Source organism: Eptesicus fuscus, chromosome 3, assembly GCF_027574615.1.
Source record: "Eptesicus fuscus isolate TK198812 chromosome 3, DD_ASM_mEF_20220401, whole genome shotgun sequence".
NCBI classification, from domain to species: domain Eukaryota; kingdom Metazoa; phylum Chordata; class Mammalia; order Chiroptera; family Vespertilionidae; genus Eptesicus; species Eptesicus fuscus.
Genome location: NC_072475.1, coordinates 16,200,568 through 16,215,062, shown reverse-complemented (window position 1 = coordinate 16,215,062; position 14,495 = coordinate 16,200,568). Strand labels below are relative to the sequence as shown.

The 14,495-nt window shown below is 38.4% G+C and overlaps 1 protein-coding gene across 1 annotated transcript in view; it reads right to left on the bottom strand.

Moving 5' to 3' along the window:
• TMPRSS15 (transmembrane serine protease 15) overlaps positions 1-14,495 on the bottom strand; it is a 105,838-nt gene that overhangs the window by 56,987 nt on the left and 34,356 nt on the right. The window contains exons 8-10 of the mRNA XM_054710925.1: positions 13,338-13,444; positions 4,920-5,060; positions 4,081-4,230 (exon numbers count right to left, since the gene is read on the bottom strand). Of these exons, the coding sequence (XP_054566900.1) occupies positions 4,081-4,230; positions 4,920-5,060; positions 13,338-13,444 (398 nt within the window). The remainder of the gene's footprint in view (positions 1-4,080; positions 4,231-4,919; positions 5,061-13,337; positions 13,445-14,495) is intronic.

Genomic DNA, 14,495 nt, shown 5'->3' with positions numbered 1-14,495 from the left:
ACTGGTAACTCACTTAGCAGGATCCTGTTAACTTTCAGATTTTGTACAGAATCTGACCCTCTTCTCATCACATCTGCTCCCACTGATCTGACAATCCCATGTTCTCCTCTCGGGCTCAGGCAATCGCCTTCCACTAGTCTCTCTGACATCATTCTTGCCCTTCAAACTATTCTACCAGTCAGTGTGAATCTTGTCACTTCTATGCTCAAGAACCTTCCATAGCTCCCCATTTCACTGAGGAAAAAAGCCAAAGCCACAGAAGACCCATTTTATCTGAAGCCTACGGGCTCTATTTGCATGTCCTCTGGCTTTTCTTCAAACTGGTCAGGCGTGCTCCCTTTGCTCTGCTTTGGTCCCTCTGTCTGGAATAATCTATATTTTTAATTCCTTCAATTCCTTAAAGTTTTGATTCAAATGTCACTTTTTCCATGAGCCCTCACATGATCACCCTATTTTAATTTGCAATATAGCACCTTAACACCTGCCTTCCCCCTTGCCCTTACCAAACTGTATATTGTCCCGGAGTACTCATTCACGTTTAATATACCCCCAAAATGTAGTCAGATGTCATGCATATGCCTTATTTTCTCATTTTCTTTGTTATAATCTGTTTCATGACAGCAGAAATGCTGGTTTATTTTGTTCACAGATATATTTTGAGAGCCTGAATAGGGTCTGGGGCTAAACAGATTCTTCTTGAATAAAGGAGTAGAAGAAGAACTTGAATGGGTCTTTTAGCGTTGAGCATGGAAATAGATGAAAAGTAATTACTTTCTATTAAGAAATATGTTGATCAAATTGAAGTAGTGTGATGTGCCATATTGTGTTATTCTAGGAATGCCATTGTTTAAAAATACGGATTAGTCAGGTATATTTCTACCCTGAAAGAATATTAATTCTTTAGTGTCCTCTTACTAGATGTAATTCACATTTGACATTAAATCAGCCATTTACTTTTCAGGTTATAAAAAGGAGAATATTGATCTTTGTAAAAGAAGTGGGCATTGATAATCAATTATAATGCACATATGCTCAGATCCTTTTTATGTTATAAGCAATTTCATTTAGTCAATAACTCACTCATTCAGAAATGATTTATTAAGTCAAAGTTGTACATTCATTTATATATTCAAAAATTATTTTATATATATATTAATTAGATTCAGGTACTGAAAATGTACTAAGAATTAAAAGATTTAAAAAAAGACAATATTCTTGCTCACTGTAGTGAAAAGAAACAAATAAGAAAGCAAATATAATGCCATGTAATAAGACAAACAAAAGAGGTGCTTATAATACTTAACAGAAAGGGGGGTTTTAACTTGTAGGTTCTGGACAGACTTCTTTTTTTAAAATATATTTTTATTGATTTCAGAGAGGAAAGGAGAGTGATAGAGAGATAGAAACATCAATGATGAGAGAGAGTCTATTGGCTGTCTCCTGCACAACCCTACTGGGAGGGATCGAGCCCACAACCCTAGCATGCACCCTTGGCTGGAAAGGAATCTGGGACCCCTCAATCTGCAGGCTGATGCTCTATCCACTAAGCCAAACCAGCCAGGGCTGGACAGACTTCTTAAAAGTAGTGATACATAATCTGTGTCCTTGATGCCTAGATTAATGCATGATTAGAGGAAGATTTTTATGCTTTTTTAATTGAATCATACTCTAATCAGTAACCTACATACAAATCATATTGTAGGATGGAATTTTGTCTAAGAAAATTATCTAAATGCACAAATTTCCATTCTTTTTGTAATTTTCCTTACTTTGTAAGATCTACATTACCTAGATTTGTAACTTTCTATTCAGTGATTACATTTGGTATTATGAGTACACGCTTCCAAGGTTTTATGGGTGGTCTTTCTACTATGAGTTCCTTACCTCATGATAATCCTTGTGATTTCTGGTTTTATCAGTCACATATTATTATCTCCAATGTTAATGTTCTCACCAGAAGTCCAATTCTAATATCACATTCACATGAAAAATGTACGTACAAATCACAACACTTCTTTAGAATGAGCCCTTCCCTAGTCCTTCAGTTATGGACTGAATGATTGTATCCCCAGCTTTCCCCTGCCCCCCAATTTATGTGTTGAAAAGCTAATCTCCAACATGATGGTATTTGGAGATGGGAGGTAATTAAGTCTTTAGGTTGGAACCTTCATGGTGGGATCAGTGTCTTATAGAAAGAGACAGGGAGAGAGCTTGCCTTGCCTTTGCTTTGCCTTCCTTCCTTCCTTCCTTCCTTCCTTCCTTCCTTCCTTCCTTCCTTCCTTCCTCCCTCCCTTCTTCCTCCCCCCTTCCTCCCTCTAAACACCCCCCCCCCTCGTCTCTTAAGACATCTGTCTGTGAACCAGAAAAAGGGTTCTCATGAGACCCCTACCATCCTGGCACCCTGACCTTGGACTTCCAGTCTTCAGAATTGTAAAAAATAAATGTTTGTTGTTTAAGTCAATCAACCGGTGGTATCCTATCTAATAAAAGAGAAACATGCAAATTGCTTGTGCCTCCACTACACACACAAGCCACACCCACCAGCCTGTCAGGAGCGAGTATGCAAATTAACCCAACCAAGATGGCAGCGGCCACTGAGCTGGAACAAGCAGGAGGCGGTTGTCCCCGGTAATGGAGGAAGCCAAGCTTCCCTCACCCTGGGCTGCTCTGGCCTCCGCTCAAGCTACAAAGTTTCAATTATAGAAGATAAATAAATCCCAGATACCTGCTTCCAGCCTATGCTTGGGTCACCAGAGGGCATGGCTGGCCTGCAAACCACCACAGGCCCCTCACCCAGGCCGCTCCACGCTCCAAGGGAACCACCACCCTGATCCAGGACACCCTTCAGGGCAAACCAGCCAGCCCCCACCTGTGCACCAGGCCTCTATCTTATCTAATAAAAGAGTAATATGCAAATTGACTGTCACTCCAACACACAAGATGGCTGCCCCCATGTGGACACAAGATGGCCACTACAAGATGGCCAGCAGGGGAGGGCAGTTGGGAGGGACCAGGCCTGCAAGGGAGGGAAGTTGGGGGTGATCAAGCTTGCATAAGGGCAGTTGGGGGGGACTCAGGCCTGCAGGGGAGAGCAGTTGGGGGGACCAGGCCTGCAGGGGAGGGCAGTTTGGGGGAGGGGACCAGACCAGCAGGGGAAAGCAGTTAGGGGCAATGAGGCTGGCAGGGGAGGGCAGTTAGGGGTGACCGGGCCGGCAGGAGAGACAGTTGGGGGCAACCAGGCTTGCAGGGGAGCAGTTAGGCATCAATCAGGCTGGCAGGGGAGTGTTTTGGGGGTGATCAGGCTGGCAGGCAGAAGCAGTTAGAGGCAATCAGGAAGGCAGGCAGGCAGGCGAGCAGTCCTGGATTGTGAGAGGGATGTCCGACTGCCCATTTAGGCCCAATTTTACCGGGATCAGGTCTAAACAGGCAGTTGGACATCCCTTGAGGGGTCCCAGATTGTAGAGAGTGCAGGCTGGGCTGAGGGACACCCCCCCCCACCCCGTGCACGAATTTTGTGCACAGGGCCTCTAGTTCATTATAACAGCATGAAAGGACTAAAACAGCTTCTCATAAGTAAACCTGTCTCCATTTTAAGATAGCATGATATAGTACATTAAAAATTCTAAGGCATTCTTGAAAACTATTACAGCTAATAATAAGTTCAACAAGCCCACAGGGTACAAGATGATATAAAAATGAATTGTATTTCTATCGCTAACAATGAACAATCAGAAAATGAAGTTAAGGCAAAGTAGACCAAAGTTCAGAAAAGTTAATGACCTCACACAAGTCCACTTAATTGATAACAGGGGCCAAATCTAGGGTGACAACCCAAGCCTCCTTCTCTCTAATGGCCTTTGTGCACTTTTCAACATCTTGTGCATATATAGGGAAAAGAATATATTCTGAAAACACCCACTTTTACTTGCCTGAATATTTGGTAACCATTTTCATTTAAATGCATTTGTTAGTTTATGATTTATAAACTGAAGAAAATCTGAAAAGACTGTCTTGCATTTTACACTAGTAAACAACACACAGCACTTTCCTTTTGGTTTATGAACTAAATATGAATTATACCTGAAACATTGCCCAAAGTGTGGTCCCAATCCGGTCCAGTGAAAGGAGGAAAGGTGTTGCCCTGAACCCTTTCCCATTCATTATCATCATTGAGATCCTGGATCCAGAAACAAAAGCCATCTTCAAAATCACAGTTAATTTTCTCATAATCTGTGAATTAAAAAAAAAGAAAACATTTCAAATTTAGTCCACATGGGACTAGTTGTAACAGATTGCATTGAAAATAATCTAAACTTATAGAGGTTATAATTAAGTGGCATGCACAAAATCTTTCTTTTTAATTTATCTTAACTCCGTTTCACTCCATTTTAGTTAAAAAATCCAGCTTTTTGTGCCAACTGTTTTAGAATAATATCTTTCTTATACTCCATTAAAACTTTAGCAAAGATAAGCTTCTTGGTTTTTTATTTTACATCTTACCTCCACTGGCTTACCTACATAAACTTTGTCGCATATTTTGCTTTCTCCCTATTACTAACTTTGGTACGATAGTAAAAAAGAAGTTAGTGTAGAACATCCACAGAATCAGTTTTAAGCTAATTTAAAAACTTTACTTTGAATTCTTGCAGTATATAAAATTTAATTATTTTATTGATTTCTATTTTTCCTCAAATTGGTTATTTGATTATTTTTGAAGAATATTAACTATCTTCTAATTGCTCATTCTTTTCTAAGTATTTAGTAGAGAGAGGTATACATAAGAGATATTCATTAAAAAACTTGTCTAATAAAACAGATTACAAACTTGTTCTAAAGTGTTAGGTTCTGCTACTTTTAAAATTCCATTACAATATTAAAGTATCTGGAGATGCGAAGGCTAAAGAATAAACAATACTTACTAGTAAGTCTGCTGCTGTTAAATGCACTGTATGCTGCACGAAAGCCAATATAATCATTTTCATCTGATTCTATAAGAAAGGTGGCAGTAACTTGGTTGGAAAAAATTCTAATTGTGCCAGGATTAGTTTCCGAGAGAGAAGCTACAAAAGAAAATGAAAGTACATATCTATTTATCCATCCATCCATGCACCTATTGATCTACCAATCTACTATCAATCTATCTAATGCCACTCAGGTAACTAAAAAAATTAATCATAGGATTAATTAATTTTATTTTAAATGACTCTTCTTCTAAGCATTAGAAAAACAAATTATTATACATGTTTATGGCTTGAAAAAACTACATTTTAATTTTTAATTACTTAGCTACACCACATACACATAAATATATGCATTCTTTACTGAAAAAATTTTCTCTAAGAAACATGCTATGCTAACAGGGGCTAAACTCTGTCACAATAATAGAAATAAGAGCACTTCTTTGGATCTCTATCCATATACTAGTAACCGTAGGACCTCAAAATAATACCTGGTGACTTCAGGATTTTTTCTACTTTATGTTGATTTTGTAATATTGACTTACATTGATTACATTATTTCTATTGCATATTGGTTTTATCATTTTTTTGTCTTGACTTTAACCTATGTAAGGAATATTTTTACAGACTTGTGATTCTCAAGAGTTAGAATAGTGCTTGGGATATAGAAAATACTCATATGATGATTTAAAAAATTATTGTTACATGAAATTTGTTTTTAAACAAATGTATAATTTAACATATACATTCACAAAGGGGATGATATTGCTTCTAAAGGGGTAAAATTTGGTTCTCAGGGGGAAAATCTGAATTTTCAAATGTATGAAGTCAAGATATGCATATAATGTGTAAACAGATATACAGACTCTCTAAAACATCAAACTATCATGGGAGAGCAACTAGGTTAAAAATAAAGGTTTAGCATTTTTGTTTGATAATCTGAACTGGGTATCTGATTTAGGTTTCTGAAAAGTAGAACACCTGCAGGTTAGAGGTAAAGCACCTTATTGAGTTCTAAAGAAAGACCCTTTTATGAACTATTGAAAATTCTGTGCTTATCACGTAGAACTTAGTAAAGAAAGTGATACATAAATGATGATTTCAATAGAAATAAAAGAAAGAACATCATGGACAAATGTTGATTCACATCTTGCTCTTCGCCTCAAAAATGTTGCATGTCATTCTTCCAGTATTTTCTCACAAAGAACTACATTGATTATACTCCTCCCACCATGACTTTTATATAACTGTACCACCCAAATAACCCTAATATTGAAAATCTTTGTAGTCCATAAGTGTCCAGTTGCTTAAAGGATGTGACTCTCCTAGAAACTTTGCTTCAAACCAATCTAACTCTCTCTTTCTGGCTTTCCTTTGCAAAGCAATGGGACTGTTTTTGGACAATGGCTTCTGCTTGGGTCTGAATGTGGTTCAGTGGCACCCTGGATACTTGTACTATGTTGGATCCTCAGGCTTTCTAATGGTATTGTACTAGCCTCGATAGTTCAGAGACTTATGTCCTTGAGGTCCATTACCATACTCCAGAGATACACACAAACTTCTGGAAATGGTGTAGCATGTTTGTGTCTGTAGAGACTTTATAAACTTTCATCAGATTCGTAAAGCCTCCTTGACTAGAAGGGTCTCAGAACGTGGATCCAGTGGAAGGCACGTACCCGATGCCTCCAGGAAGATAGCAGCAGGTAGTGGTTAAGAGGAGGGGCTCCAGAGTCAGCATGAGAGTTAGTTCTGACTCCATATCTTACTAGCCGTCTCCGTGTCTCAGGGTCCTCTGTTATAACATAATAATACTTTCCATAGAGGTTTGCAATAAAAAGGAAACGAGTAACTTTCATGTGTTACAGTGACTGGTATATAGTAAATGCTCAATAAATACTACCGTGCCTCCTTCTCCCTAAATGGGTTGTAAACCCTGAAAACACAGAGATTATACCTAATGCTTTCCGTGCCTCTGCCATTCTGCCAGAGCATCAGAAACGTTTAAGCAAATCTGGGTGCCAGATTAATATATGAGTAACCAGAGTGACAGAGTTTGCCTACATAAAAGAATCAGGTCTGAAGTTGAAAGAAAAAAAGTTTCCTAGTGATTTTTAAAAGCTTGATTTTTCTAGAGCAAATACATTTTTAGACAATAATTCCTTACAAAAATCCACTGGCTTCTACTGAAACCATCTTACACTTCTATAAATATTAATTTCCATATACTGGCCAAACAGTCATATTTAAATGTGAATAAACTCATCATTTGTCTTTTAACAGCAAAGCCTCTGGCAAGTAGGTCTTGTGAAAGGGAACAGCATGGAAGCATGAATAAGATACAAGGAAATTTGAAAGGAGGGCAATGGGCAGGAAAGACACTTTCTACGGAGTATGAGTCTAAAGACATAGCCCCCAAATTTTGATTCCATCCAATTTACAAGAGAAGAAATTCTGTCATTGGAGTATGGTCTTTGTATGTTATAAACATTTTGTTGAGTGCTCATGATTAATTTGGTATGGTGTTAAGTGCCGATGACATGGGGAAGAAATAACCAGGTCCCCCTATTAGAAAAGTTCAGATTGGTGAATTATAGAAAAATAATTTTGGAATTAGTCTATATGGGAGAAATGCCATAGGGGCATCAAGAAGGTGTATGAGGAAATCATCTTTAATTTATCTGGGCACTATGATTGGAGAGTTTTTGAGAGCCTCTGGGAAGACCAACACTTTAAATCAGTGCTTGTTAAACTTTTTTATATAAGTAATCCTATCAACAGAAGTGAGTGAATGGCCACTTCTAAGTTAACAAAAAAGTGTTTGAATAAAAGTACAAAGTCAATGAAAATGCTTGACTTTGAAAAATATTTGCATGTATTAGTTAATCCCATATCCGCAATATGATTATTTTTGTTGTAGGGTAAGTTGACAATTCAGGAAGATCCACTATGTTTATTATACTCATGTGTGGTTAACTTTTAAAAGCACCCACTGTGGAAAACAGTATGGCGTTTCCTCAGAAAATTAAAAATGGAGCTCCCATTTGACCCAGTAATCCCACTTCTAGAAATATATCCCAAGAAAACAGAAAAGACATATGAATCCCTATGTTCATAGCAGCACAATTTACAATAGTTAAGATTTGGAAACAGCCTAAGTGTCCATCAGCAGATGAGTCCATTAAAAATCAGTGATACATCTACATAATGGAATACTACGCTACTGTAAAAAAGAAGGAACTTTCACCATTTGCAACAGCATGGATGGACCTGGAGAGCATTATGCTAAGTGAAATAAGCTAGTCAGAGAAAGATAAATATCACATCATCTCACTCATATCCTATATAATAAAACCTTAATATGCAAATTGACCGAATGGCGGCTCAACCGGTCACTGTTACGCACACTGACCACCAGAGGGCAGGTGCTCAATGCAGGAGCTGCTCCCTGGTGGTCAGTGTGCTCCCACAGAGGGAGCGCCACTCAGCCAGAAGCTGGGCTCATGGCTGACAAGCACAGCGGTGGTGACGAGAGCCTCTCCTGCCTCCGCTGCACTGCAGGTGGGAGGTAAGGAGTGAGGGGTCCCAGACTACGAGGGCCCCAGACTGCAAGAAGGATATCTGACTGCCGGCTTAGGACTGATCCCCTCAGGCCTAAGCTGGCAGGTGGACATCCCCCGAGGGTCCCGGACTATGAGAGGGCACAGGCCAGGCTGAGGGACTCCCCCCACCCACAGTGCATGAATGTCGTGCACCGGGGCTCTAGTATGGAATGTAATGAACAACATAAACTGATGAACTAAAATAGATTCAGAGACATAGAAGCATCGAACAGACCATACGATCTCAGGGGGCTGGTGGAGGGAGTTGCAGGGGGGGGGGGAGTGGTGATGAGGAGGCGAGATATCAAACAAAGGACTTGTAAGCATGCATATGAGCATAACCCATGGACACAGTCAGTAGGGGAGTGAGGGCATGTGCTGGGGGGGAGTGGGAATGATCAGGGAGAGGTCAAAGGGGGGAAAATGATTCATATGCAATTGTTTACTAGTAAACAATAAAGAATTAAAAAATAAAAGCATGGCCTTGAACTGTTAAGCTATGATATTAGGGATATGTTGTTAGCAGTTATTTGGGAATTGAATGACAGCTAAGTGCTTGGGATAAAAAGAACGGCATATCAACCACACACTCAGAAATACATTTTCTCAGCTTGGCAATTTGAAATCAATTTCAGTGTGCTCACCCAAGCTATTTTTATTCAATTTCTTTGAGGATGTACAAAATATCTATGTATTTTTCTGAACAAAACATTAAATTAGCACACTTGGAACTTATAATCTTCCACCACTTTCATACCCAGTATTGATAATTATTACCATCACCGAATAGAACATTGCACCTAAAACACTTTTGAAATACTTCTCCATCAACCTATTCTGACTTACATCAATTCCTATAATTATTTAGAAAAACTCTACTGCACTCAAAATCATTTTCTTTTATCTAATGCCTACCTTCCTCTGACACTTTTTTACCAGTTAGAGAATTTTTACATCATGATTTCATGTAAAAATGACTGAGTAATGCCTTTAGAATTTGTTTATATTAACTTACTCCTAATCAAATATATAAGAACTATTTTACAGTACTGGATACTTATACTTTCTTGTACTTTCTCTAGACAATGTTATTTTCCTGATTTTAATGAAAATATTTATATATTTTCAATGTGAGTAGGATAATAATAGTATTTGAGACATACATTCTGAACTGGAATTTTAATGAAAGTGAATCTTGTATGCATCTCTCACATAAAGAAACTTGCTAAAATATTTAGAAAAATATGGGATTGTGAATCAGAAATGCAGGTCTTGGCATTATTCTAAAAGTAACTTCAGAGTTATGAGAAATAATATTATTGTTCATTAATTACATACAATAATATCATTATATATAAACCTGTTGTTTAAACTCAAATCAACATATATGAAGTTTTTGTCAGGCTTTGTGCTAGATGCTAGGCTAAGATATTATTGCCTTTCTTGAGAAAAGGTATAATTAAAAATTTTTAAATGTAATTTTAGTAGTCAATGTCATTTCTCATGTAATTTCCAAGTTAAAATTAAATTATTTAGCTTTCAAAAGTTTAAAATAGATTTATATTTCAAAAAGACCTTAAACATTAAACTACCTATTTGTTATTATTTAAATACTAGAGGCCTGGTGCATGAAATTCATACATGGGGGTGTGTGTCCCTCAGCCCAGCCTGCACTCTCTACAATCTGGGACCCCTCGAGGGATGTCTGACTGCCTGTTTAGACATCTGCCTAAACGGGCAGTTGGACATCCCTCTCAAAATCCAGGACTGCTGGCTCCCAACTGCTCACCTGCCTGCCTTCCTGAATGCTCCTAACCGCTTCTGCCTGCCAGCCTGATCACCCCCAAAACACTCCCCTGCCAGCCTGATTGATGCCTAACTGCTCCCCTGATTGCCCTTAACTGCCTTCCCCTGCAGGCCTGGTCCCTCCCACTGCTCTCCCCTGCAGGCCTGGTTCCTCCCAACTGTCCTCCCCTGCAGGCCTGGGTCCCCCCCAACTGCTCTCCCCTGCAGACCTGGGTTCCCCCAAACTGCCCTTCCCTGCAGGCCCAGTTGCTCCCAACTTCCCTCCTCTGCCAGCCTGGTCACCCCTAACTGCCCTCCCCTGCAGGGTTGATCACCCCCAACTGCCCTCCCTTGCAGGCCTGGTCCCTCCCAACTGCCCTCCCCTGCTGGCCATCTTGTGGTGGCCATCTAGTGTCCACATGGGGGCAGCCATCTTTGACCACATGGGGTCAGCCATCTTGTGTGTTGGAGTGATGGTCAATCTGCATATTACTCTTTTATTAGATAGGATAGAGGCCTGGTGCACGGGTTGGGGCCAGCTGGTTTGCCTTGAAGGGTGTCCTGGATCAGGGTGGGGGTTCCCTTGGGGTATGGGGCAGCCTGGGTGAGGGGCCTGTGGTGGTTTGCAGGCCGGCCACACCCCCCAGTGACCCAAGCAGAGGTCCTGGTGTCTGGGATTTATTTATCTTCTATAATTGAAACTTTGTAGCCTTCAGCAGAGACCAGGGCAGGCCAGGAACTTGGCTTCCTTCATCTCCAGGGAAACCCAAGCCTCCTGCTCCCCCTGTGGCTGCAGCCATTTTTGTTGGAATTTATTTATCTTCTGTAATTGACACTTTGTAGCCTTGAGCGGAGGCTTGGGCTGGTCAGGGTGTGCAGGAAGCTTGGCTTTCTCCATTGCCAAGGAAACCCAAGCCTCCTGCTCACTCCATGGCCACAGCCATCTTGGTTGGATTAATTTGCATACTCACTCCTGATTGGATTGTGGGCGTGGCTTGTGGGTATAGCAGAGGTACAGTCAATTTACATATTACTCTTATTAGATAGGATACTGTCATATTTTTTATATTTGGATATTTGTTTCTTTATTGTATTTATTATAATTGTGTGTTATTCACATCATTGTGCCTAATGATTCCAAGATTTATTTATGAATGACTGATAATCTAACCATATGAAATAAATAAAAATATCATTTAGGCAAATCAAGGTATTTGAAGAGTAAAAGAACAAGAGTTCTTTACACCTTTCACATTTGGGCAGCTAATCTCTACAACATTAGCTTTCATCATGTATAACATTTACAGTGCCTACACAATATGGTTTTAGAGAACATTTATTGAGTTAAATTAAAGTGCTGAGAATACTACTTTGCACATTGCCAGTGATTGATGTACACTAAAATTTATTATTATTATCACATTAGCCTTTGGAGAATTTTATATGAACTGGCTTATTTGTCCATCTAAGTAAATATTTATGTTGACATAATATTAAGGAACTGGATTTATCAGCTATAGAAATAAGTAGATTATGAAATGGCTTGGCCCATTTATTAAACCAAATGTGACTTACCATGAGTTCATCTGTTTTATGTATGCTCATTATTGAATTTGTACTTGGGAGTTTTAAAGCACAATGAAGAAATGCATTGTGTTTGAATTCAGAGATTTGGGGTTTGATTCCTGCCTCCAGCATTAACTAGCTTTGTGGACCTGTGGTTACTTAATTTCTTATACCTCATTTTCCTCTCCTGTGGTGCATATTTGTATATTTATTGAAAATACTAAATAAGAATACCCACAAACAGCACTCAGTATCATGAGTGTCACACCAATAATACCCAATAAAAAGTCTATATTATTGCCCTAGCCAGTTTGGCTCAGTGGATAGAGTGTTGGCCTGTGGACCAAAGGGTCCTGGGTTCAATTCCAGTCAAGGGCACATACCTCACTTCCAGGCTCCTCCCCCAGGAGGCAACCAATCAATGTAAACACATCGATATTTCTCTCTGCCTTTCCCTCTCTCTCTCTCTTCCATTTTCTCTAAAAATCAATGGAAAAGTATCCTCGTGTGAGGATGAAAAAATACATATTATTATCATATCTTAAATAGTTCTCAAGTCTATATATATCAATCAAAAACATTCATTAGATAGAATCCATTTCTCATGTCCTACAAGCACAATTTGAAAGCTGAAATTTTTAAAATTAATGCAGTTATAATAACAGGAGTCATTTGAACCTCATCTTAGCTCTTTATTTGACTTTTCCTCCAAAGTGTGAGGAAACCTTTCACTCCACTTCCATATTCTCTTCTTCATGCTTATTTCCCCTTGGAATTTCACTCCTTTGTTGGCTACCATTTTGGGGTTATATAGAATAAAGTGGGGAGGGTACATTTAAGTTAGTGCATTCCCTGCCCTTCCCTCAGTTTCCGTCAATATCCAGGTATTTAATGACAAAAGGTTATGTGATAACAACACTAGCCACATCTACCAATTACTGAGCCTACTATCCTTGCTAGTCATTGTCTTACCCACTTTGTTAGTAATAGCCCCAAGAGAGACAGAGGAACACAGTGCATATTGAAAATAGGAAAAAGAGTTCCATGAATTTATAACTTAGGCAATGTCAGAGAAATATACCATAGTAATTTTTAGTGTTTGCCTGAGTTTTACTTAATGGGAAAAAGTAACACTCAAACAAAGCATAGAACAAAGATATAATTATATATATTTTTGGAAAATTCTACATGCTTTTAAATAACACAAAGTAGAATAGAATTAAGTGAGATAGTAACTATTTTACTACTAAGAAGACTGATTGCATAGAGCACTAAATTATTAAATTTTTTTTAATGAGGACCAGTTTTGTTTATTCCTTTTAGAAACTTGAAGTTTGAGTCTACATGTAGTTCAAAATAAAGAGAAAACACACCCTTCCAGTTTCCCATTTTCATTCTAATAATGGATTGTATTTTTGTTTTAACTTACCTCTTAAAATCTTGCTTGAACCCACACCTTCATAGATATTTAATGTATCTGTATAATATATGTTAAAGGAATCGAAGCTCAGTTTAATGGAAAGTCCTTGTTTTACACTAAAGGAAAAGCAAAAAATAGGTTATTGCACTGAACAATTGTTACAACTCTTAATGCAGTCTAGAATTTGAATGCATGTTTTTCATTGTACATAGTAAACACAACATAAGATCAACACTCTTAATAACATTTTTAGTGTATGGTATGGTATTGATAGCTATTACAATGTCGTGTGGGAGATCTCTAGAACTTTTTCAACTGGCATGACTGAAACTGTACCCAATGAACAATAACTCCCCATTTTACCCTCCCCCAGTCCCTGGCAATCACCATTCTACATTCTCTCTCTAGGGGTTTGAATACTTTGGATGTGTTATGTCTGATCAATCTCCTTTAATTGGTCTGTTCAAATTTTGCATTTCTTCATAATTCAGTGTTGGTAGATTGTATGTTTGTAGGAACTTATCCATTTCCTTTACCAAATTTGTTGGTGTGTAATTATTCTTTTAGTTTCTGTAGCATCATCAGCTGTAATCGTCCTCTTTAATTTTTGATTTTATTTGTTCAACTAGTCTCTTTTTCTTACTCTAGCTAAATGTTTGTCAATTTTGTTAATATTAAAAAACAACTCAGTGTCATTATTTAAAGTTGTTTCCCTATTCCCCTTTTAATTTATTTATTCTCTAATATTAATCATATTAGAGAATAAATAAACTGGCCTCAATTTGTTCTTTTTCCAGTTCCTTGAGGTATAAAGTTAAGTTGATCATTTGAGATCTTTGTTCTTTCTTAATATAGGCATTTATTGTTATAAACTTTCCACTTAGTACTGATTTTTATCCATCCCATAATTTTTAGTATATAGTGCTTTCGTTTTCATTTGTCTAAAGATGTTTTCTAATTTTCTTTTTTTCTAAGACCCGTTGATTATTCAAAAGCCATAGAGGCTTGCAGGTTTATTTCAGGAGTTTCTAATGTTTTGCTCCCTCTGGTGTCCATATGTGGCACTGCAAGTTCTCTGGTTCTATAGCAGCAAGCCACTCCATTCTCCCCCCTGGTTCCCTGCGGGCCCCCAGCCATTCAAGCTGTGCAGGCTCAGCAGCTTGAGCC